Raw genomic sequence first — 27,860 nt, 5'->3', positions numbered from 1 at the left:
AAAATGCAAAGTAAAATATATTTCTATGACTTGAGACACTGTTTGTATTTCTGTGCACCATGACCATGTTTTAATCAAAAACTGCTCTAAAAGCAAAAAAAAAAGATTAATTTCTACAATGCAACCTATGTGTTTTTCACAATTTTTTATCTCAAATAAGAGTTGCAGTACAAGGGAGAGGCGTTCGGTCTGTCGAGAAGAGTAGACGTGGAAAATCAGGTGGAATTTGGAGAGCTAGAAGGAGCGGTATAGTGGAGAGAAAGAGGAGAGCTGTAGGAAATAGGAAAGAGCGGAAGCAGGGCAATAAGCAGAGATACGGTGAGTCAAAGTAGGAATCAGGAAGGTAATAATTAATAGAACTTAAAAAGTCAACAGGTGAAAAGGTTAGGGCGGCAGGAGAAGGTACGTAAGCGGAAGAGGCGGACAGGACGCCACCTGTTGGAGAAGGAAGGAGGTAAATTACCAACAGGGAAGGAGCGGATAGAGATAAGTGAAAAGGGCGGAAAGAGTAAACGTAGAGGGAGCCGCGGCGAGTATACAGTAAGTAAAGGTGGCGAATGGAGGCAGAAAAGGAAGGAATAGTAGAAAGTAGACAAAGAGGTGACAAGGAAAAGAAAGGAGAAGAGGAAGGAAAGAAAACGAAGGGAAGACCAACAAAAGCGGAAGGACTGGCCAAACTAAGAGGAAGAGCAGACAGCTTAGGAACAGGGTCAATCAAGGATTACATACAGAAGAGGAAAAGAGAAGGAGCAGAGGAAGAAATAGCCAAAGCAGAGAAAGAAATATTGGAGAAATTTAACGAAGCAAGGAAGGTTGACAGATCACCTCCAAATAAAATAAAGAAAGGAGAGGAAGAGGAGGAAAGCATGGCAGCAGAGGGGATTAAAGAAATTCTAAGGAAACTAGAGGAGCAGGAAGTAGAAAGAAGAAAAGATAAAGAAGAAATAAAAAAAGAAATAAGAGAGCTGAAAGAAGAATTTAAAAGGAGAGAGGAAATTTGGGAACAGCAAAAAAAGTCGATGGAGGAAAGAATAAAAAAGGTAGAGGAGAAAATAGAAAAAACAGAACTGAACATAGAAGACAAGAGCGAAGGAAGATACTTGATGGAAAAAATGAAAGAGATGGAAAGAAATATGGAAATGGCGGAGAGAAGAAGGAGGAGAAATAACATAGTTGTGAAAGGAACAACGATAGGAAGCGAGGCAGGAAAGAAAGAGAAAGTAGAGAAGATGATAAGCGAAATAAAAGAGATGAAAATAACCATCGAACAAGTACATGAAATAGGAAAAGGAAGAAATAAAATGATAGTGATGAAATGTAAGAGCTGGGAGGACAAAAGAGAAATAATGACAAAAAGAAAGGAACTGGGTAAAAAATATGAATGCTATCTGGACGACGATCTAACTAGATTGGAAGGGCAGATACAAAAAGAGATAAGAAGAGTAGCAAAAGAAGAAAGAGAGGCAGGAAAGAAAACCACGATCGGATACCAGAAGATGTGGGTAGATAATAAAGAGATGAAATGGAACGAAAGTAAGGGGAAATTGGAGGAAGAGAGTGGGTTTCGAAAGTAGTAAAAGAAAGAAGAGAGAGAACGAGGGAAGAGACACAAGAAGCAGAGGGAGAGGAGAGGGAATATGGAGAGGGAACAAGGAAAAGAGCAGGAAATATGAAGAAAAAGAGAGTACAATAAGCATAGGCTTCTGGAACATAGCTGGATTAAAGAGAAAAAACGAAGAATTTTGGAAAGAGATGGAAAGCTGGGATATAATAGCGATGTTAGAAACGTGGGTAGAGCAAAAAGATTGGCGCAAAATCAAAGGAATGTTATCAGATAAATACGTATGGAAATGCCAACCTGCGACAAAAGAAAAAAAGAAAGGAAGAGCGAGAGGAGGAATAATAACTGGTGTTAGGAAGGAAATAGTGGCGGATGGATCAGAAGAGAGAGAAGAGGAAGGAATTGTAGAAAGAATAGCAAAGACGAAGGAGGGAACGTGGAAGATTATAGCGGTATATGTGAACAACGATATTGAGAAGAAAATAAGGCATATAAAGGAATTCACAAACGAGGGAGGATTAGGGGAGCAAATAATAATAGGAGGTGACTTTAACGCAAGAACTGGGGAAGAAGGTGGGCTAACAGAGATAATGGGGGAAAAGAGAAAATCGAAAGACAAAGAAATTAACACAGAAGGAAGGAAACTGTTGGGGTTTATTGAGGAAGGAGGATTAGGAATATTGTACGGAACAAAAGGAGACAACGATGGAGAGTTCACATTTACAGGAGGAAGGGGAGAGTCGGTAATCGACTATATAATCGGAAACCAGGAGGTATGGGAAAAAACAGTGGAAGTGAAGATTGGAGAGACGGTAGACTCGGATCATCAACCCGTAACAATAAAGATAAAAAGAAAAAGTGAGGGAGGAGAAGAGGAGAAAAGAGTGAGAAAAATAATGAATTGGTCGAGAGAAGGAAAAGAAAGGTACAAAGAGAGAATGAAAGAAGAGAAGATTGAAGGTACGAGCATAGAGGAAATACTGGAGGAAATAAAGAAAGCGACAAAGCGAGCCGCAGAGTGGAAAGAAATAAGAGAAAACGGGAAAGCAAAGAGAAAAAATGGATGGTGGGATAAAGAATGTGCAAAACTAAGGGAAGAAGCACGTGAGAACCTAGCGAGATGGAGAAGAGGAGAGACAGATAAAAAGAAGTACATAGCAAAGAAAAAGGAATATGAGGAGAAAGTAAAAGAAAAGAAGGAATCAGAAAAAGAGAGAGTAATGAAGGAAGCGAGAGAAGCAAATAATGAAACGGAAGTATGGAAATTTATAAACAGACAAAGGAAAAGCAAGAAAGAGGTATGCGAAGAGATAACGGAGGAGCAGTGGAATAAACACTTCATCGAGCTACTGGATGGAGTTATGACGAAGCCGCGTGAAAAGGATAGGAGGAGAGAGGAAAGAATAGGGAATAAAGAAGAGCAGGAAGGAATAAGAAGAGAAGAAGTGGAAGAAGTAATCAAAGAAATGAAAGAAAAGAAAGCTGCAGGCACGGATGGACTAGCAAACGAGGTTTGGATCTATGGAGGCGAGAGACTGAGAGAAAAAATATGGGAGGTATGTGACAAAGCATGGAGAACGGGGGAGATAGCAGAAGATTGGAAAGAAGGAATAATAGTGCCAATAGTAAAAAAGGGAGAAGGAAAGGAAGCACAGGACTACAGAGGGGTGACGCTAATGAATACGAGTTACAAAATATATGCAGCAATTTTGGCGCAGAGGCTAGAGGGAGAGGTAGAAGAGAAGGGGATGCTACCAGAAACACAGACAGGATTCAGAAAAAAGAAAGGAACAATGGAGAATATATACGCGCTGAACTATGTGATTGGGAAAGCTATAAGCAAGAGAAAAGGGAAACTAGTAGCAGCATTTATAGACCTGAAAGCCGCATTCGATTCAGTAGACAGAGAAAAAATATGGGAAGTCATGAAGAAAGAAGGAATCAGTGAGAAATTGAGAACGAGGATAGAAGACCTATATGAGGAGACAAGATGTGTGGTAAGAGTAAAAGGGGAAAAAGGAAAGTGCTTCTGGACGGTCAAAGGAGTTAGGCAAGGATGCCCGCTGAGCGCTATGCTCTTCATACTTCTGCTGGCAGACATGGAAGAGACAATGAGGAAAGGACAAGATGGAGGAGTAGTCGTAGGAAAAATAAAATTCTGGACGTTAGCGTACGCGGATGACATAGTTGCTGTAGCAGAGGATGAAGAGGAAATGAAGAGAATGCTGAAAAGACTAGAAAGATACTTTGACAGAAAGAAGCTGAGAGTTAATGTAGGGAAAACAAAAGTAATGAGATTTAGGAAGGGAGGAGGTAAAATGAAGAAAGTAAAGTGGAGTTGGAAGGAAGAAGAAATAGAAGAGGTGAAGGAATTCTGCTATCTAGGCTACACATTCCAAAAGAACGGAGAACAAGATGCACATATAAATGAGAGAGTAAGAAAAGCGACCATAGCAATGAGACAGGTATGGGGAATAGGAAAAAGGTTATTTGGAGGAGACTGGATAAGAAGGATCAAGTTATATGATTCGCTGGTTGCAAGCATAGCCTTATATGGAGCAGAAGTATGGGGATGGAAAGAAAGAGAGAAAATAGAAAGAATGCACGAAAGGTATATAAGGTGGACGTTAGGCCTGGACTGGAGTACGCCCGGATATATGATAAGAGAGGAAACTAAAAGAGACAAAGAAAGAATAAGCGCTGGTAGAAGGGCGATGAAGTATGAAGAAAAACTGGAGAGAGGAGAAGGAAACGAGATTGCAAGAGAGTGCTGGAGGGAAATAAGAGAAAAGGATAGGAAAGAAAAGTCAAAATGGGAAGAAGAAAGAAAGAGCTTTTACGAGAGAAGAGGTTATGCAGTCAAGGAAATAGAGAGAAAAAGAGGGGAGGGATGGAGTAGCATTGAGGAATTAACGGAAAGAGACAGGGACATTCAGATTCAAGAGAAGGACGAAAGGATAAGAGAATCAAGATACAACAAATGGTACAAGGAGGTAGTAGAAAGCAGGAGGCCTGAATACCTGGAGAGAAAAGGAAAAGAGCAATCTATGATTAGGATAGCGAGATTCAGATTAGGTAACGAGATGAGAAGCGGAAGATACTGGGATACAATAGAAAAAACAAGCTGCAGGATATGTGGCGCGGAGGCAGAATCATGGGAGCATGTGTTAGAATGGTGCTCAAGAGACGAAGAAGGAGAAGAAAAAGAAGGAATTAGCGAAAGAATCAAAAGAATACTAGACAGCAAGGGTGAAGGAGAGAAGTGGATGGCGGAATTAGAAAGGAAAAGAAGGCAAGCGAGTCAATGACAGCTAAGCAGAGAGATTAAATAAATGTCTTTTGATTTCAGATAAGCAGGAGGTGAAGGAGCAAAGATGGAGCGAAAGCTAATCTGCAAAGGAACGATGGCAATCGACAAAGAGGCGATAGAGATGGTTGCAGAAGAACGAATGGTGAACGTGATGAAGGAGTACAAGAAAGAGATAAGGGAAATGAAAGAGGAAATAGAGAAGCTAAAAAGGAAAGTATACAGACTCGAGCAATGTTCAGGTAAAAGGAAGAGAAGCGAAAGTGAGGAGGAAAATAGTAAGGTATGTAAAACAAAATGGTGGTACGAAGAAGAAGAAGAGAAAGACGATGAAAAAAGAAAGAAGAATGTAATAATTAGGGTCGAGAAGAAGAGATGGGGAGGAGGCAGCTCGAATATGAATAAGGTGAAGCAATTTTTTACAGATGGGCTTAAGGTGAGGGTAGAGGTAAAGGAGGTGAACCAGATAGGACATAGAGGGGATTGGATAACATTCCTCGTAAAGATGGGAAGCGAAAGAGATAGCAGGAAAGTACTGGAAGCGAGAAGGAAGGAAGGAAGTAGAATGAAGGTAAAGATAGATGCAGATAAGTCGGTGGAAGATAGGATCAAAGAAGGAAAAGAGAGGGAAAAGAGAAAGGAAAGGAAAGAGGAAGAAAATGGGGGGACCAGGAAATCGGCGGAGGACGAGATCGTGGAGAAGATGGAAGACCAGCTGCTGATGAGCACGGACGAGGACGAGGCGGAGCAAAGGAAGAAGAGAGAGGGAAGGTCCTAGAAGGGGTGGGATGGGTAATAGAATATGTAAGGTCGTAAAAAGGCCAGGTGATAAGTTGGGTTAAGAGATTTATGTAAAGGGTTGGGTACGTCCCTATAAAACGCCGTGTGAAAGTGTTATATATGTTTATATGAATAATATGTAAGGGTTTGGGAACGTTTGCCCAATAAAACGCCTTTTCAACCCCGGAAGGGGAGAAAATAAAGGATTGAATTGAATTGAGTTGCAGTACAAATTTAAACTAAATTTTATCTATAAATTTACTTTTGTGAAACATTAAAAATAGCTGCATGCAACCTTTGCTATTATAGAGAACCAATGGAATAAGATATATGTATTATACTCTTTTTATTCTAGTTAAACATTTGTTAAGAAAGGTACACTAATTTATAAAGTTTACTAAATTTTAAATACTCTTCGTTAAAAATCACCCTTCCTTAGATTTTTAATGAAAATAAAAAATATAAGTATGAACAATTTTGGTAGCAATATTTACAAAAACTTACATTGCAAATAATATAATAATCACTAACATGAATTTCAGCATATTTCTAAAAAATAATATGATACTGATCCTTTACTCGCTATTATTTAATTGTATATACTGAGAGAGTATAAACAACTGCAATTATCTGTATACTGGGTATAAACAACTTCCTGGGTATAAACAACATTTGTATATACTGGAGAGTATAAACAATTCTTAGACCATCTTGGATATTGAACTCTGTATACAGATGTCCGGATATGCAAGTCGAATATACGGTATACATGCACGTGAAGATACTAAATTGAGTATACGGAAGATTAATATGTGTATACACAAACCTTCTATATACTTACGACTGGGGTCTCTCTATACTTAAGGGGTATATTGGTCGTGAATATCCGAATACACAGGCCACGGAATAGGATATACGTATTTGATATACGGATACAGAAACTCTGTATACGCATATATAAATTGTGTATACCTTCTGTATACCTTGTATATACTTTTTCGCTAGGGCTGCTCGCTGATGGCGTTGACCTTGTTCTACCTCGTCGCCAGCTTCCAGACGGAATTACCATGGGGAAGATGCTGGGAGGAATGGGGCGAGTTCTGTGTAGACACTTTACCCGGCAACCACAGCGTTAGAATCGAGAACATTAGCTACTCCAGCTCTGCTGAGCTGTATTTCTAGTAAATTACTCAGAAACAATAGTCCATTTATGTAAGATGTCCCGAAATTCATCAAATAACTTTCCACAAATAAAACTTTAGAGAATTAATTAAATAACAAAACCAGACTCACTTTGAAGATAGTTTACCTTAATCAAATTTTAAATCTAAACTGAAATTAGTCATAAAGATATATAATGCAAATAATTAAAAAGTTGCAATGAATGATGACTCCCTCGATATTTTCTAAGGAAAAGTCCACTCCGAATTAGTCAAAGAATTTTTTATTAAAAGTACATTTGATGATTTCAGGACATCTCAAATACATTTGCCTGATAAGGAACGAAGATAATAATAAGATAACGAAGTGGTTGCGTTTGTCCAGCAAAGAGGTACTGCGGAAGAAAGACAACATCGACGACGGCATCGGTGTACCGGACTGGCGTCTGTCGATCACGCTCTTCATCAGCTGGCTTCTTCTCGTTGACCGTTTGTTTCGGCGCCGTCGTCATGTTCGCCTTGCACAACAAGTTCCACCATGACGTGTATCGGTTAGTTAAAAACATGTTGTTTGCCATTACTATCTTATAAGTATTTGTTGTGATAGAATCTAGAATTTATAGAATCTAGAATTTGCAACCTTATTTGTTCTCATTGATTAGAATTTGATATGAATCATTTGGCTATATCCGTAATGTTATTCATGAGTATTTAGCTTACCCATAAATTTACATCACATTCTTTATTCTGGATCTACTTCAGTATTTTGCGATGACGCTCTATTGACATTTCCTTTTAACTGAAAAGATTCTTTGCTAATCGTTATCATCGCGTTTTCCACTGATACAAAAAAAATATAGCTGAGTAAATATTTATAAGCGATATATTAATTAAACACGAGGCGCGTGTCTGACTGTTGCCTGATAATTTTAAATGGATTTCACGTTCATCAGGGACGCAATGATCGTGACTACTCTGGACACCTTTACCAGTCTGCTGGCCGGTTGCACGATCTTCGCCATTCTGGGCAATCTCAGTCGCGATTTGGGGATCGAGGATGTCGGCGCAGTGGTTCGAGATGGCACCGGATTAGCGTTTATTTCCTACCCGGAGACGATCGCCAAGTTTACGATCGCATCGCAGTTTTTCGGCGTCGTGTTCTTCGCAATGTTATTCGTCCTGGGTATCGGTAGCGAGGTGGGCCTCACCTCCGCCATAATTTCCATCGTGCACGATCAGTTCCCGAAGGTCAAGTACTGGCACGTAAGAAGTCGGTACTTGCTTCTGCGAGTTCTTGATCGGTCTCATATATGTCAACCCGGTATGCTAATTACATGCGATATACGATCCTTTTCATAAACCGGCGCCGTTATCTTAATTGTATGGTTGTTCGCAGGGCGGTCAGTTCATGATAACCTTCGTCGATTATTACGTGACCTCATTTATCGCTTTTCTACCGGCTGCTTTCGAAATGATCGCCGTCGCTTGGTCGTACGCAAAGTTTTTCTTCCGTCCGTATTACCTTTAAATCTACGCTGCCAATTATCCGATCTTACCGGACGAGATGTAAACAAGTAATTTTAGGACTGTGTAACTTCCTGAACGACGTTGAATTTATGCTGAAGAAACGACTGTCGGTGTTTTGGCGAATCTGCTGGGGCGTCCTTACTCCTGGAATTATCCTTGTAATCTTCATTTATACATTCGCCAATCTCGAACTGCTGAAATACAACAAGAATTTCTATCCTTATTCGGTTTACGGTAAGTTATTTAAATTGGATAAAATGTCTGTGTTTAGAAAATAATTCAATCTTTTCTTTTTATAAAAATTCAACTATTACTTTAAAAAATTCATATGTCTTTATTATAACATCATTTGTATATTATAAAAGATACATTTATCTCTTTAATTACTCAAGAAAAATTTATCTTAAAGAATAATACATACCGTCATAATAATAACAATTTTACCAATTACATATTTATATATTTTTTTCCAACAGTTGTAGGTTAGATCCTCTTCTCTGTCGCTGTTCTCCAAATACCTTTATGGATCGCCATTGCGATATTCAAGAAGAAACATCTTCCTTTCCAAAAATTAAACAAGAGTTAATACTCTTGTAAAATTATATATTTACTACACTTTAATACTATCCATCTACTACAATAGCGTTTATCTCTTTTAGATGATCAGAGAAGTCTTCCGGTCGTCAAAATCATGGAGTCCGAACAACGCAGAAGATCGTAGAAGATGGCTGGCCTTCCGAGAGCAGTGTAACACAGAAGAGAAATAATATCGGGAATGTAAATTGTGGCAGTTCACTTCAAGGTCTGTTTCGGGGTTTTTCGATTATTCAACGATGAGGTCTACAACAAAGTAGACTTCGTAGTAGAACCGCACGCTCACATTTACTGTTTTGCAATCAACGAAACTTAGTGTTACAATTATTTAGTGGCATATATGTCATTACGATGTCACGGAACTACGTAATGATGATAATAAGTTTTCGTCCTCTGTGTTTCGTGCAAAACGCAACTCACTCGTCTTTGCTACGTAACTGTACAACGTTTCTAAGCTCCGTAGAAAATGGAAACGTGTGAATTTGACAATGTCGCCGTGACCCGGCGAGTATAGCGTACCGTAATTACCAGTGTAACGTTAAAGCACTGAGCAACATTGTTCTTTAAAAGAAACATTTTAAGAAGAAAGATTAAAGTATATTGTGGAATATATTTTACAAGCTTGGTCTTCTGCGAGAAAAATGCGGAGTATAATCGCGACAGCATTGTTTCTTAATATAAATAATTATCGATTATTGACAAATTATATTTGTACCGCGGTTTAAACTGATAAGAAAAGGCGAAAAGTGCCTATAAATTTGTATTTTAACTTTGCGCAGATGATTTGCACAGACAATTCGCATAGACAATTTTAGATGTTTTATTATGCAAGAATATGAGCGAGAGATAAGTGCTGCGTCTATCTTCTTCCCCTTCTCTCGACGCTAAAAGCAGGGAGATCAAACTCCGCGAGTTTTATGGCGACCGAGCTTTAGTTACTGGGTGCATGTTCCAGGCGGCAGCACAATCTGCTTTCTCCTTACCTCTCTTCCCGCTTGCTCACCAAACCACCAAATCCACAAATCGCGCGAAATGTCGTTATGGTTATGCAGCGGTTATGCAGTATATGGTGTTACTGGTTTCGCTAATTTTACGCTATTATAAATTTACGGTGTTTCTTATAGTGTTTTTAACTAGTGATAATTAATTAGTGCGAACACTCCTGTGATTCTGTGTGAAATTTATGTAATATATTTATTGACGTTTGTGTGTGTGGTGTGACAACTTCTGGATAAGTGAAAAGAAAACATTTTTGTCTATTTATTTATTACATATTGTTTATATATATTATATACTTTCTTCCTTATTTTATAACTAAATTATCTGGATAAGTGAAAAGAAAAAATTTTTGTCTATTTATTTATTACATATTGTTTATATATATTATATACTTTCTTCCTTATTTTATAACTAAATTATCTTTCAGACCATGGTTTATAAATGTTGCGTGCCTAAGTACACGTCAAATAAACAAATTCCCTTGCACGTATTTCCGAAGGATGAACAAACAAGAAGAAGTTGGTTAATAGCAATCCAAAGAATTGATTTAATTGGTAAGTTTATTAACAGAATTAACAGAATTGTCAAAAAAGTTAAATATATATATGTCCTACTGTTTCTCATTTTCTTTGATAGACTGGCAAACAGACAAAGAGACAGATAAACACACATACACACACATACACATACACACGCACGCACGCACACACACACACACACACACACACACACACACACACACACACACACACACACACACACACACACACACACACACACACACACACACACACACACACACACACACACACACACACACACACATGCACGAGAAAGAGAGAGAGAAAATATATATACTTAACACATTTCGTACTTGCTTTAGATTTTGTGTTCATTTATCTTCAATTACATTATTTTTAGATAAAAAAGTCTTAAAAATGAAACATTTTTTCCCGATATTTAATAAAAAAATAATTATAGTAAGTCTATCCAATTAGTGCCAATCTTTAAACAAATATACGTTCGTTAAGTATTGTGATTTTCACCAGTGAGATGGCTTACGGATGTATGTCCATTTGAAAAACTATACCAATTAGATGGATTTTATTTAATAATTTCTTAATTAAGCATAGAAAAAATTGATCAGAACTTTTAAATTTCTTCTTTATTCTAAAATAACATTTTTAATTACCGTAATTACTGAGTGGATTACAGGATTACGTAAACATTGTGTTCCTGTCTAAGAGAACATAAAATCCGAGCTTTATCTCCACGATCAGTTCTCTATGATAAAAGATATACATTGTAGTACATAAATTAATGTATAAAATCTGTACTTCTGTTACAGATGCACCAACACAAAGATTGGATAAATTAAGAATTTGCACCCTACATTTTTCTGACGATCTAATTTGTGATTACACAAAACGGCGAATTTTAAAAGAAATTGCAGTTCCTAATATTAATATACCCAATATTAATATAGCAGTCATTAATACACCAGATATTAATGTACTAGAAATACATAAACAGCCATGTTGCAATTATGAAGAAAATCCAAATGTACAGATCGCGAAAAATGTTGGATGTGAATCTAATTTAATACCAATTTTTGAAGAAACAGAAGAAATACAAGAAGAGGAAATAAATTACAACACAATTGAAGAAACAAGAGAAATACGAGGAGAGAAAAGAAACTACAGCGCAATGAAATCGTATGAAAATATAATGAAAAAGAAACTTAGAAAAATGCAAAAACAATTATACAAGAAGAGAAAGTACATCCAGCTGCAACGTGAAAAAATGAAGGAATTGTGCAACAAAAATAAATGGGAGGACCTAATGAAGGATGTAACAAGTACACAAAGAATTTTTATGGAAATAATATTAAACAATTTGCATTGTAAACCAGAGGTATGTCATTTATACAGGATGTTAAGTAAAGATCGTCTCCTAGGCATATAGCATTATTTTTCACGAACATTAAAAGTCAAACAGTCCTGAACCGTTTTTTTCTATATCGCTTAATAAAATAGTAATTATTGAAAAAATAATCCAATCAATGTCGTCCTTTAGCCGGGAGTACATCAATGAACCACGCGCCTGATAGTATGAGCGATGATCGCGTGAGCGATTTGTTGCTAAGTTCGCCACTATTAAAAGCGGTTCATTGACGTACTGGTTAAAGGACAACGTTAATTGGATTGTTTTTATATAATAATTTCTGCTTTATTAGACGTATAATGGTTCAGAAATTTTCGACACAATTTTTCGTGAGGAGTAACGCTTTGTACTTAATGGACGGTCTTTTCTTAACATTCTATATTTTTGTCATCATTTTCAGATACGTGCGCACGCGCACACATACATATACTTTTAGGTGTAATCATATATAAGTTTAAAAAAGTTATGCTACTTGTTACATGTAAATAATTAGGTTTTTTATTTTTGTCACTTTTTAGTATTATTTATTAATTTATTTCTTATTTTTATTTTGTTTATTTATTACTTTTAAATTGATATAAAGGCCAATATTGAATTTCAAGGGGGGTCAAACTCAGGAAAAAGAGTATATCACAGGAAATACAAAGAAAAATAGCAGTTATATAATCACATATAACATTAATATATGTGATATGACAGTACAAGTAAGTTGACAGTACATATGATGTACAATGAAATGGGATGTGATTGCTGCCAAGATTTTTTTGCAAGTTTTTATATTTTATACAGGATTTTATATTGCATGTACATATGTATAATACATATGCATATTACATATGTATATGAATCTTTCTTTACTCTACTATTCTATTACTGGTGTGATTATATAATCGAAAAAAACAAAAAGACATTGCTTGTAACTAATAATGACTAAAACAAAGTAGTGCATTTTCTTTATAAAAATATCCTCTTGAATAGTTTGGATGGTTTTTCTGAATCTACAAATTTCTAAACTTACATATAATACATCCGCGCCTCTTCACTGGCAATAATGCATGTGCACGCTAAATTACGTACATACACTCGTGCTTAATATTTTGTATTTTTAGCTTGTGCTTATATAATTAAGGCTATTGTATATAGTCTAAAATTTTAATAATTTAATCGTATTTATATAATACGCGTAAGGACAGAAATTAAAACAGACACAAAAATATGACGGATTAAATTTTAATTTCTAAAGATTTGATTTAAGTGTGAATTTAAAAATACTAGTTTCTAATCATTTTTATTTTATCTTGCACTTGCATGTAATAATTTGAATATTTAGCAATTAATAATGTTGAATATTTTTTAGGGACAACGATATAATGCTAAACACAAAGCGTTTGCATTAACGTTATACAAGACAATGGGGAAGCATGCTTATACCTCTTTAAGAACAATTTTTAAACAAATTCCATCTATTCAAACTTTGCAGTCGGTGTTACATAAAATACCTTTGATTCCTGGATTGAACCCTTTCATCCTGAGACATTTGAAGAGTTTAGCTCCAAAAATGTCAAGGAAGGAGAAAGTGTGCATTCTTATGTGGGACGAGGTATCTATCCAACCCAAACTTACTTATGATCGCCGAAAGGATATCATATGTGGTTTTGAGGATTGGGGTAACAATCGTACGCAAAAATTTGCGGATCATTCTTTAGTTTTTATGCTACGAGGATTATATTCAGGTTGGAAAATGCCGGTTTCATTTAATTTTTGTGATAAGCAGACAAATACCGCACAATTAGTTAGATGTATCAAAGAACACATATTAAAATTAAAACAAGCAGGCTTCTTCATTGTTGCTAGTGTCTGTGACCAAGGATCTTCCAATACAGCAGCGATAAAAGAATTAATATCTATTAGCAATAAAAAGCGAAAATTGGAAAATAGATCAGAGCGTAAGTATAATACACACACATACATGCACGTAGTCATATGGATAAACAGTAATTATGTTAGCAAAATTAAAATGCATTTCTATAAATGTTTACTCTGTTACTAGGTGAAACTTTTGAAATAGGGGATAATGAAATTATACCGTTATTCGACCCACCGCATCTCATCAAAGGCATTAGAAATAATTTGTCAACGAAAGACCTGGCTATGAAAGTTACAAATAATAATGCGAGAGAAATAGCATCGTGGGATATAATAAAAACTGCATGGATTATGGATAAAGCGTTACATGTAACCCGTCCACATTTAAGGAAAATCACACCAAAACACATTATTGAAAATAAAATTTAAAAAAATGCGTGTAAAACACGCAGTACAAGTTCTAAGCGGTACAATGGCCAGCGTCATCGAAACGTTTGTAAGATCGAAATGTAAGTATTTTTATAATAAATACATATTTAAATTATCAAGAAGGTACAAAATACATATCCAAGGAAAACAGAAAAGTCAAAATATGTTAATTTGCTATAATGAGAAGTAAGACCATTACACGAGCATTAATAGATGTTACGGAAATTCATATCGAATTTTTATATGTATTATTGTAACACATATATATTCCAACTATTCACTGTGCTCCGATCACAGCCGGACTTAAACCACAGTTATCATTAGAACGTTAAAAAACCCTTCCATCCCCCCACAATTAAATCGACACGATTTAATTATTAAAAAACTGTAAAGAATTTATTGCGAAAAATATCACCTCAGCCAGGGTTCGAACCTGGAACCTCCCTCATTCCGTGTAGGGCGTCGTACCAATTCGACCACCGAGGCACGTTCTAATGATAACTGTGGTTTAAGTCCGGCTGTGATCGGAGCACAGTGAATAGTTGGAATATATATGTGTTACAATAATACATATAAAAATTCGATATAAATTTCCGTAACATTTATTAATGCTCGTGTAATGGTCTTACTTCTCATTATAGCCTTTGCTTCAAACGAGCGAAAAATAACTTTCTTATGTTAATTTGATCTTATATTGATCAAATCGTGATAAAAAAATTTGATCAATATGAGGTCAAATTGACATTGTTTTGACTTTTCTGTTCTCCTTGAGAATATAACATGAATCTACACAGTATATTTCATTCTAAAGATGTTGCAAGGATGTGATGACGTATATAGATGTCGTTACATCCATATAATGTTCCTAAAGAGTTCTACAATGAGTTGCAAATGCCTTGTCGCCAGTCGCAAACGTCAGTCGTGATACGGTGATGTGATTCGTTAATTATGTTATTAGCAATTAGCGATAAGACATTTGCAACTTATTGTAGAACCCTCCTTACATGAAGTATGCTGTGTGTACAGTATACAAATATACAGCTTTTTCTTGTTGCATGGGAAAAATGCATAGTAGATTAAAAAATGTATTTTTATAATAATATACATATATTTATAAATATATTTATTTTGTCACAAATAACGTAATAACAATTATATGCAAATTATATGTAAATACATGTGTTTGTATATGTGCAGTAACTGTGAATATAGATAATGAAGATATTAACATAAAAAAAGAAGAAGGATTAGCAACGTTGGAAGCCCTCGATTTCTTCAATAATCTTTTTGATTCTGTGAATGGAGATGCCAAAAATGACAACAGCAATGAACTGCGACGTCCAGTAACCGAAAACATTAAACATCACGAGTTCTGGGTGAGTGCGAAAAATAAATTACATAATATGGTATATGTAGAAAAAGTGTCACATAAAATTATTACATCAGTACCGTCTTTAAAAAACTGGTTATTTACGGTTAATGGTTTTGAAAAACTTTGGAAAGTACTTCATGATCAATATAATTTTCATAAATTAAATACGCGTTATTGTAATCAAGATCCGTTGGAAAATTTTTTTGGACAAATTAGAAGCCATGCTATTACGTAATGTTAATCCGACACCTAAACAATTTCAAGAGTCATTTCTCACTTTATTAGTTAATAACATGAAATCAGTTTCCTTAACACGTGGTAATTGCGAAGTATCTGATAGTGGAATATTATCTACATTAGAAAAATATTTACAAGAAAAACATAATATTTGTAATACATTTGAAAATGAAGAATCAGAATTAATTTCAAATATAAATGTATGCGATGATTCTATTATTGCATCGTCATTAGATAATCGGGAAGAAATTATACGATTAATTTTGAAAGAAGTTAACTTTTGTACCGAATGTGAATATGATTTAAGAACTAGTGAATTTCCAGTTTATATAAGACAAGTAATATGTTTAGTTAATAAGTTATTAAGAACGAGAAGTCATCAACGAAATATTTTGCAAATTATATTAAATTATTTGGAAACATGTACTTTAAATACAGATTGGCACGTATGTATTGAACATTATAATGATATATCAAAAATTGCAATGCGTATAATTACATTGAAAACTATTGTATTGTGGTGTGATAAGAAGAATAGATTATTAAATAATTTTGATATCGAAATTGTACAACGCGATGTTCTAAATGATATATTGGAAAGTAGGCGAATGCGTACAAATAATAAAAATAATACAAATAATAAAAATAATAAAAATAATAAAAATATAAAAAAAATTCATTTTAAAAATGTTAAAAATTTGTGAAACAAAAACAATGTATTACTTAATAATTATTATTGTATAGTGTGAGCGAGTATGAGTAGTTTAATTTAACATAGGTAGGTCCTTCTATTCCGATCAATTATCTACCTGAAGAAGTCATGTTTTCCCTACAGGAAGGCATGCCTTCAGGTTGTGGGTGGCTAGGGGTGGAGATAAGATCGGAAGAAAGATGTGACGTTTTAGCGAAAGCAAAATGGTAGCATCTGAGAAGAAATGTAGTGGAATGAATGAAGCATATAGAGTGTTTAATATTTATGTGTGTATATGCATGTATTCATTTTGTATTTTATTGTATTTGCGTTTTATATCTATTATTCATAGTGTTTATTTCATTGTATATTTCAATTGTAATGTATGAATCTGTGTGTGCTTGTGTATAAGTGATGTGTGGGACACATATGTGTATTGCACCACCTTTTTTAACCACACCGGATATTTAATATTTCTTGATATTTTGATATCCGACAGTCCGCAGTCTGTTTAAAGTGGGACGGAAAAATGTAATGCATTGCATGTATGTATTTATGGAAAAAAATATGTTTAAAATATCAATATATATAGGTAAAATAATAATGAAATAATATTAGTTATTAATTACATTTGCATTAAATTTTATATATATTATAAAAATGTATATGAAATATGTATATGTTTTATATATGAAATTTTAAATAAAATATATTAATGTACGTATATTTAATATTTAATATAATACAATTTATTTTAGTGAAAATTTAAAGTAACATACATGTATTATTAATATTAATAATTTATATTACTTGTTTTAAATAATTTTAGTATTATACATATTTAATATTTATGTATATTACTTTAAATTATTTTTTATTTCAACAATTTAATAATATTATATATAATTAATTACAACTTAAGGTAATACTTACTTGCTATAAGGTATATGCACGCGTATATACAGTTTAAAGTACCGCCAATTCCCCCACTACTTATTTTAGTTTATATCTCTGGGTGCATGTCATAGACGGCGCTGAAAGTGTCCCCCACTTTTCCAAGAGGGGAGTTTGGACCAGTTTGGACCCCCTGGCTGAGAGAACCTACCGGTTCTCCTTTCACTTGGAAACGTCCTGCATCATTGCGCACGCGAAACATAACGTACGGTGACATCACGCAATTGTGACGTACGGGATTATTGCGAATATATAAAATACAAAAAAATGCCTTCGCCGTAGCGCAATCTCGGAATCTTAAAATTTTATCCCTTCCTAAATTGTTTCACGTGCAGCTTCTTCTGCGTCGACCAACCAACCGGGAATTCTTATGTCCCCTACCTTCCGTCGCTTCATTTTTCTTCCACAAGTTTTATCCCTTCCTATTTGATTGCACCGGATTGTACCTGCCTGCCACGTTTCTAGTCATTTGTGGGGTGGAAATTTTCGTCTCCCTTCCTTGCCACTTTCTCTTCCCTACCGGGCAAGTCTTATCCCATTTTTATCGTCCGTGGAGGGAATTCTCTTGCCTCCTTCGTCTCGTTTATCCTGTTTCCTCATCTTACTGGAACGCAAATCCATTAGTCCGCTTATCTTACTTCTGACCGCTCCAAGAACCGTTCACGATTCAAAGTTCGTGTAATTATCCCTTCGCATGACGACACATGATTCACTGTCGCTCCTACCTAGCTACCACCTGACCGTACACCTAAACGATCGGCTCGGCGTATTCCGCTCGCGAGGCGCAGTATTCTGTCACCTACCACCGCGAGGATATGTAGTAATGGTTATCGTTTTATCAAATGAGTTTCCGAGATAGTCGTGCGGGAGAAAGAGCACACCTCGACGCCCGATCCGACGACCGTCGGTAGCGTTAACGTTCGAGGTATCCCTTCGGAACCCGGTAACAATCGCGTCCTAGTTTCCTGCCTTGAGCGGAGACCGTTCCCAATTCTCATTCGTGTCTCTCAACGTGGCCGTCGTTCGCTATGTATGAGACAGTAAGTGCGAACGATTTGTTCGAAACGCCAAATGGCGATTTAAGCATCGAGGGGTCGATTAAAAAATAGGCGAAGTGTCGAGTTTGCGAGTTTACTTTGGTAAAAGTGTATAATATAAATGTTAATGTAATAGCGATATAATCAAACTGTAATGACAGCGTGAGAATAATAGTTATCCGCCGCGAGGTGAATAAAAGAGCGCGCGTGGAATCGGTGTCTCTAACTTCTTCGCAGGTCATCCGTCAAAGTCTGGAGCATGTCGCCGGGTTTCGTCGGTAATTTCTCGATCCGGTAACTGTCTCGCGAGAGACAGGCGAACTACTGGCGGAGAACACATTGGCAATTATTATTTTGTCGTCAAAAGAAACGTTTGGCAGTTCAATTAAACGCCGTAGATTTTATATATGTGTGTATTGTATACGTACACATGTGTGAACCGGATGCTTATCATCATGCAAATTAAAATAAAAATAATTCTGGGTCTTTGAATTTTATGTAAAATACACAAGTTCCTGCAAGTTACAAATGAATTCTTATAAAAATCACCAATGTGAGGATGTAATTTCGATAAATTCTTATTATTATTGATTAACTTTAACCGGTTTTTCTCGATTGAGTAACTTCCTACGTCTTGACGCGTGTTGTTGTGTTGCGTTAAAGGTCGACAACGATAAATTTACGCACATCTCCTCGTTTAAAGATCCTTCTTGCATTGACAGGAGTCGGATAGGCGCAATTTTGCTCAACCATCGCGCTGGCGACCTACTACAGCTTGCTGATGGCATTGACACTTTATTATCTGATCGCATGCCTCTCCGCCGAATTGCCTTGGGCTACTTGTCTGCAGGAATGGGGTGACACGTGTGTTGATTTGAGCACCAAAAGAAATCACAGTGCAAAGAGTACAGCAAAGGGAAACATTAACGTTTGTAGGAGATTTGGGGCCGTAGGGCCAGTATTGATGAGGGATCGGAGAAATTAGCGTAGAGTGGAGCAGTCGTGGGGTAGCAGCCTAAGTGCTAGGCTTGTGAGCGAAGGATCCCGAGTTCAAGTCCCGGTAGCTCCGTTAATTTTTCTCTGCGCTTACAGTTCAGAAGTGGGATTGTGCTCGCGTTACCTCGTTGGAGGAGAACTTGCCCGATACACCGGATACCTGTGGGTGGTGTGATTGGGAAGTTGTGGAGTATAGCTCCGGGTTATTCTTGCAGGCTTCGGCAGTCGGAGGATATGGCACATTCGGGGCGAATGTGATGTCAGGGCTGGCCGAGCTGTAGGAGATTTGGGGCCGTAGGGCCAGTATTGATGAGGGATCGGAGAAATTAGCGTAGAGTGGAGCAGTCGTGGGGTAGCAGCCTAAGTGCTAGGCTTGTGAGCGAAGGATCCCGAGTTCAAGTCCCGGTAGCTCCGTTAATTTTTCTCTGCGCTTACACGTTCTTGATAATTTCTTAAACGGCAGCAATATAAACTTCATAGCTCAGCCGAACTGTACTTTTCGTAAGTATAATCTTATCGCATTCCCAAGATTTTTGGGCCAAGAAGATGATGGTACCTGCACAAAATGCATTCTACAACTCGTGCTCGTAATTTTCATGACAGTAATATTTCTCAAATAAACGAGTCTCATATCGGAAATGACCTCAATCGGACCTAATATTAGAAATTAGAAATTTGCAATAAACGATGATCCCATTTGATATCTTGGCTAAGGAAGAGCAGAGTAAATTGATTGGAATATCTTTCGTTAAAATCAGGATCGCAAATCATGAGACATTCGGTATAACAGCAATTATACATTGGAATAAATCTAAAGTACTTATCGCTTAAGATCAAACGATTTGCAGACGAGTGGTGTTGCACGAGACGGGATCGGGTGGCCGGACTGGAAGCTAACGCTATGCCTTCTTGGCAGCTGGGCGGCGATCTGCGCGGTACTCTTCCAAGGTGTAAAGAGCTCCGGAAGATTCTCTTATTTCCTGGTCATTTTTCCATACGTCGTACTGATCTCGCTACTGGTCCGCGCGGTTACTTTGGACGGCTCAATGGACGGGATCTTGTACTTTCTCACTCCGAAATGGTCGAAATTCCTGGAGCCGACCGTCTGTGGTATGCCGCCGTGACCCAATGCCTCTTCTCACTTTCTGTCTGCTTCGGCAGCATTATCACGTACTCCTCGCATAATGGCTTTAAACACAATATTTACAGGTAAGAAATGTATGTTACTTATAAAAATTGTGCATACGTTTATATGTGTATGATTAAATATTTTAAAAGTTTCTCAGAACTGTTCAACACAATAAAAAGAAAGAGAAAAAGTAAAGAGATATATAAAAAAAGCAAGTTTTTGCAATTTATACATATATACTCAATATTAATAATATTTGTACAAGATAATGTTTTTAGTTTTTTTTTCCAAATTTTTTTAAATATTTAATCATAATTTTACAAATTGTTTGGTTTCTGTTTCGCTTATGGTATTCGTGACTTATAGTAATCGTATACGAACTTTGAGACGTCATGATAATTACATCGTTGGACACGGCTACGAGCATGTTGGCCGGCTGCACGATATTCGGGATTCTCGGCAATTTGACATACGAGTTAGGTGTGGAAGATATATCCAAAGTGGTCAGAGGCGGAGCTGGCTTGGCATTCGTGTCTTATCCCGACGCGATAGCAAAACTTAACTTTCTACCGCAGGTACTGCTATTTTATCACGTATAGATATTATCTAATACCGTCATTAGTTGAAATGCCATCCACGTTTCTCATCTCTTACTGTACGTTTACCTTGTCATTAAAATATTATTTAATACTGTTGAGTAAAATGTCTAATGTTTCTTTGCAGTTATTTGCTGTCCTCTTTTTCGTTATGATGTTCGTCCTTGGTGTCGGTAGCAGCGCGGTGGGAATGACCACAGGCATCATCACGGTAATAAACGAGCAGTTTCCCCGACTGAAAACTTGGCAGATCGTAGTTCCGACCTGTTTGCTGGGTTTGTCAATCGGCACGGTCTACGTAACACCGGTTAGCATAAAATTATTATGCTGTCCCATAAAAAGGAATTAATAATCTCAATATAGTCACAAGTAAAACGAAAATTTTGCAGGGCAATTTATTTTAACTTTAGTAGACTATTACGGCACGTCATTTGTCGTTTTCATCTTGGCGTCGTTTGAGATGACTGGAGTGATATGGTTTTACGGTCAAAATTATTTTAATTATATTACATTTTCTTTAGTTTTCTTCATGCTTTTCATTATCATTATTAGTAGGTATATTATGGGCATTCTAGGCCAGTTTGTGGTGGGGGGTATGACGTCACCGGCGTGGTGGGGGATGGCGGCATGTTTGCATCATTAATTAAATAATTATATTAATTAAATTAAGTTATAAAAATTATATTAATTTATAGGTTATAAATAATTAAATTAATTGAGTTAGGTTATGATTCATTATAACCTAATTCATTATCATAAAGAAATCTTTAATATTTGAATTTTAAAATGTGCAAATATATGTTGAATATTATTTAAGTTTCTTCAGACATACTTTACATACAGTAGAATAATTCAATAGTACAATTAAAGTCATTATTAGTATGTCTAAAGTATAAAAGATATTGCTCTCTTTATCTAACAGTTATTATGATATATCTGACTCTCCTTTCACTTCCTCAGGTTGTACAATACTCGCATCTCGCTTGGATTTGCGTTTCTTATGCTACGCATAATACAATTTTATCTTTCTCAGGTTCGTGAGTAACGCTTAGGCGCTCGACGCTCGAAATTTATCTTAATTTTAGTAAGTATATATATGTATATATGTATTTTGTTAATAATAATAATATTGATAAAAGTGATTTTAGCAGTGGTAATAATGATTCTAATATCATGTTAATAATGTATCGTGCAGGTAGGAATGGTTAGCATTCTCATTAGTACAGGAAATCAAAGAAATTAAATTGTTTATATATAATAAGATTTTTATTATTTTTATATCTCATAAATGGTTGGGAATTTGATAAGAGTGTATAGGAAACATTATAGGACTTTCACTAAAGTATAATATAGCATTGGAAATTTTCATCATTAATATATGTGTTTGTTAATAACAAATTATTAATTAAATAAATTGGTACTTTTTAATTTGCGTATTAATATTGTTATGTTCTCTTTATTTAAGAGGTTTCGAATTTCTAATATCATCTTGTTTATGAGTACTCTTTATTTGATTGTTATAAATATTTCGTAAATAAACAATTGCATAAATAAAAGTTATTATCATTTTTCATAGGTGTACTGATGCAGAATTTATATGTGCGGTCGAAATTTATATGTATCAGAACGAGCTTCTGTTACTATTGTGACGTCCTGAGTGATGCGAGGTGGCTCGATCCGGCAGAACGTCTCCGTTGATGGGTTCTTTTTCTTGCAGTTAAGGAGGTAAAACCCCAGGATAATTAGCTGCTGGTCGGCGATGTAGATTATGGCTCCTTGGGTCCGTCGAAGGTAGGTATTCAATAATCTTTATCTTTCTTTTGATATAAAAGAGTATTATATTTATTGTAGAACTTTTACGATACAAGTGGCTTATGTGGGAGGATGGAACAAGTATAAGATATGTGACTTTTCCTGGCTCGTTCCATACTCTCCGTCGAGAGGGTGAAATGTTCCGCTTTTATACAATTTTGGAAACGGTAGTGGGAGGTGACCGCACCTCGTTACAATGAGTCATAAGGCGTTGTCTAGTGGATATGAGTCTACTTCTAGTGGTGTGGCTCGCTTGCCAGCAATGAGTCATAGGGTGGTGTCTTGAAATTCCTTATATATGGTCATGCGTTGCGCTCTGCTTAGACATGTCCATATATGGTCTACGCGAGGACTAGATTCACTCGAATGAGTCATACAGGTGACTCGTCTGAATTCTATTTCTATTCTCTATTCTAACAGCGATTTGTATTGAGAGCGATACCTTCTTTCATTATAAAATTTCAATATGACTTTTATCATAAAGGAAAATAAGAAATCTTTAATATTTTAATTTTAAAATGTGCAAATATATGTTGAATATTATTTAAGTTTCTTCAGACATACTTTACATAGGGTAGAATAATTCAATAATACAATTAATTAAAGTTATTATTAGCATGTCTCAAGTATAAAAGATATTGCTCTCTTTATCTAACAGTTACTATGATATATCTGACTCTCTCTTTCTGTCTTTCAGATCGTACAATACTCGCATCTCGCTCGGATTCGTGTTCCTTATGCTACGCATAATACAATTTTGTCTTTCTCAGGTTCATGGGTAACGCTTCGGCGTTTGACGCTCGAGATTTATATTAATTTTAGTAAGTATATATATATATATTTTGTTAATAATAATAATATTGATAAAAGTGATTTTAGCAGTGGTAATAATGATTCTAATATCATGTTAATAATGTATCGTGCAGGTGGAAATGGTTAGCATTCTCATAGTACAGGAAATCAATGAAATTAAATTGTTTATATATAATAAGATTTTTATTATTTTTATATCTCACGAACGGTTGGGAATTTGGTAGGAGTATATAGGAAACATATTGTAGGACTTTCACTAAAGTATAATATAGCATTGGAAAATTTTATTGTTATTATATGTATTTGTTAATAACAAATTATTAATTAAATAAATTGGTACTCTTTAATTTGCATATTAATATTGTTATGTTTTCTTTATTTAAGAGGTTTTGAATTTCTAATATCATCTCGTTTATGAGCACTCTTTATTTTATTGTTATAAATATTTTGTAAATAAACAATTGCAGAAATAAAAATTATTATTTTTCGTAGGTGTACTGATACGAGGTTTATTTGTGCGGTCGAAATTTATATGTATCAGAACAAGCTTTTGTTACTATATATTTCAGAGTGTTGTTGCACAAACAGAGGCATGTATTTTTACGATTAATTAGGTATAGGAGTTTAGTGAAAATTATGCTTTATATATTATTTTTAGGGGAAAAGGTTCAAGTTGTCAGGGTATATAAAAAGGGATTTTTAATCATTGTCGTTTACTGGATATTAAAATCTGAATTCCGATGTCCTTTAAATTAACGAAATACGAATATGCAATACTATGTTATTGGTAACTTTTGGGGACATATATTTTATACCGGGTGGTTTTTCCTTCGGATTTTCGTGTAGCTTTCATTAATGGAGTAATAAAATTTTGACTTGTATAAAAGTTGTTATATACGATCTGAGGTATAAGTTAAAAATATTTATTGACATGGTCAGTAATTTGTTTATGATTGTTTATAAAGGTAAGTTGCAATTTTGAATAATTATATAGTAAACGTTTTTCCATTGATCGGTTCTAGTGATTATTCCTTATACACGTTTATATTGTTTTCATTTCAAATTATTCATTTTCTATTTTTTATTTTAATTTATTAAAAGTATATATGGCTATCCTTGTCTTACTTTTTATGAACTGGTATTAAACTCACTGATCTATATATAACTGGATAGTGAATAGGCCGAATTTTGTGAAGCAATATGAACGGCCGCCATGTTGGCCGCAGCGGGCACTTCGGGCGTCATCGGGAGCCGTCGTGAGCGTTCGTGAATCGCCAAGTTTGAAGTTGCACACAGGAGTGAAAATCGCTTAGTTGTGTTTTTACAGTTAATTTAGGGTGCGTTCCGTTTCACGCATGATGCGCATAATGCATCACTTATCTTTGTTTAATATTTAGTGAACAACAAGGATAAATTATGCATTATGCGCATCATGCATGAAACGGAACGCACTCTTATACATACAATTGTGTAAAATATAAATGCATTTATTGAAATAAATCGCAGATTTTCGAGTGGCTGCTTATTGTTCTGTAGGTTTAGATTTTTTAGCCAAGACTGCAGTTCTCGTGGCCTTTTCGTTGGCAATCTGAATAAAAAGACAAACTTTGTAATAGTTATTTTTGTTCACTCAATTTGTAATTTTCACGACATTACCTCATGCACGGATTAATTATAATATAGATAATGTATTTTATCTCTAAAAATCGTACGACGTGAAAATAAAACTACAAAAAGCAATAAATTATTCAACATAACCAATAATTTAATATCGAGTGATTGATTGCCATTGATTTACATATAATAAATTAGATACTATAATATATACTTACCGGTAAAAAGACCTGGGCACATCTTCACCCTTGTCGCTTTTCCCACAATGTACGCAATTCTTTTTCATTTTCGACAACGAAAAAGTTACCCGATTACAAATTACTAATTTTAACAACATTAAGCGGTTTTCAATTTTTTACCTGTGTGCAACTTCAAACTCGGCGATTCACGAACGCTCACGACGGCTTCCGATGACGCCCGAAGTGCCCGCTGCGGCCAACATGGCGGCCGTTCATATTGCTTCATAAAATTTGGGGTGGGAGTAGGGTATTCACTATCCAGTTATAATATAGATCAGTGTATTGGTAATTCTTCAGTTTAGCTACAGCAGCACAAAAAACGATGAATTTAGGCTCATTCGACGCGTTTTTGCACGAAACGATCGAATCTGGCAGAAAAAAGTGTCGCTCTGCCCCGCGACGCGAGATATTAATCGTTAAAGTTGACAGGAATCAGATTATAATTTCTGTCATACCGACGACATGTAGCAACACTGAACGTGCCCTGCGGCCACATGCGCATGCTCAGTGGTCGCACGCGCATGTAAAACTGCGCCAATTTTAAATGAATCAATCGTGCAGAATAACCAAGCATCTTGATTCAAGCAGTTAGGTCTCACGCTGGGAGTTTCTTTAATTTAATTATGCGGGAGAAGCACACACACACACACACACGCACACGGGGGGATGCGAGGGGAGGGCCTTCGGCCTCCCCTCCCCCGCACTCACCCCGCCGGTAGGCAGCGTGGACCTCGCTTTACAACATAAAGTACATGCTAAGTTGTAAAGCGAAATTATACAGTACATGCATGGGGGGGGAGTGCAGAGGAGAAAAGCCTTCCTGTTCACGTGCGCTCATGCATGTAAGCCAGCTTGCACCCCTCCATGCATGTGCTTTATAATTTCGCTTTACAACTTAGCATGTATTTTATATTGTAAAGCGAGGTCCACGCTGCCTACCGACGGGGTAGGTGCGGGGGAGGGGGGGGGGCGAAACCCCCCCCTTGCACCCCCCGTGTGTGTGTGTGTGTGTGTGCTTCCCACGCATAATTAAACTAATGAAACTCCCAGCGTGAAACCTAACTGCTTGAATCGAGATGCTTGGTTATTCTGCACGATGTAACTGTTTAATGATTTTTGTTAAAGCAGGGCACACACACGTGTGTATGCCTTGCTTTAACGAAAATTACAACTTCTATAAAGCAGGGCATACACCAGCATACACACGTGTGTGTGCCCTGCTTTAACGAAAATCACAACTTCTATAAAGCAGAGCATACACACGTGTGTGTGTGTGTGCCCTGCTTTAACGAAAATCACAACTTCTATAAAGCAGGGCATACACACGTGTGTATGTGCCCTGCTTTAACAAAAATCATTAAACAGTTACATCGTGCAGAATAACCAAGCATCTCGATTCAAGCAGTTAGGTCTCACGCTGGGAGTTTCATTAGTTTAATTATGCGTGGGAAGCACACACACACACACACACACACACGGGGGGGGTGCAAGGGGGGGTTTTCGGCCCCCCCTTCCCCGCACCCACCCCGTCGGTAGGCAGCGTGGACCTCGCTTTACAACATAAAGTACATGCTAAGTTGTAAAGCGAAATTATAAAGCACATGCATGGGGGAGGGTGCAGGGGAGAAAAGCCTTTCTGTTCACGTGCGCTCACGTGCGCTCACGTGTGTGGAATCATAACCTGATTCCTGTCAACTTTAACGTTTAATATTTCGCGTCGCGGGGCAGAGCGACACTTTTTTCTGCCAGATTCGGTTGTTTCGTGCAAAAACGCGTCGAATAAGCCTAAATTCATCGTTTTTTGTGCTGCTGTAGCTAAACTGAAGAATTACCACATTTTTTTTATTTTTGTTTCAGGCGAGTACAACAGGCGCTATAACGCACGCCGATTTACAACTCCGGCGACAAGACCGCGGCCTCGTAACCTCCATAGTTCTTAACACAACTGTTATTTTTTACAAAAAAAAGTTTTTTAATTTTTGAAATGTATAATAAAATACTCTAAAAGTTTGAAAAAAATCCGTCGCATTGATTTTTCAAAAAAAAAATTCCAAAAATTACTTTACTTTTTAGCGTGTTACACGAGACTCTCTCCCTTAAGAGGCCATTGCATATAACAAAATTTTAGTCATAACCGTAAGGCCGTAAAAGAATTGACTAATCACAATGGATTCTTTTTTAATTGCGAGAAAAATAATTAAAG

The 27,860-nt window shown here is 36.2% G+C and overlaps 1 protein-coding gene and 1 pseudogene across 1 annotated transcript; both read left to right on the top strand.

The window, feature by feature from the left end:
* LOC139823905 (sodium-dependent nutrient amino acid transporter 1-like) overlaps positions 1 to 21,822 on the top strand; it is a 37,232-nt pseudogene extending 15,410 nt beyond the window's left edge.
* Positions 203 to 5,822, top strand: LOC139823911 (uncharacterized). The gene is made up of 2 exons (XM_071796386.1): positions 203 to 318; positions 4,911 to 5,822. Exon 2 carries the CDS (start codon positions 4,936 to 4,938, stop codon positions 5,644 to 5,646), a length of 711 nt encoding a protein of 236 aa, XP_071652487.1. The 5' UTR covers positions 203 to 318; positions 4,911 to 4,935; the 3' UTR covers positions 5,647 to 5,822.
* Positions 21,823 to 27,860: the final 6,038 nt, after the last annotated feature.

The sequence above is a fragment of the Temnothorax longispinosus genome, unplaced genomic scaffold, assembly GCF_030848805.1.
Source record: "Temnothorax longispinosus isolate EJ_2023e unplaced genomic scaffold, Tlon_JGU_v1 HiC_scaffold_21, whole genome shotgun sequence".
NCBI classification, from domain to species: Eukaryota; Metazoa; Arthropoda; class Insecta; order Hymenoptera; family Formicidae; genus Temnothorax; species Temnothorax longispinosus.
This window is presented reverse-complemented; position numbering and strand designations above follow the sequence as displayed.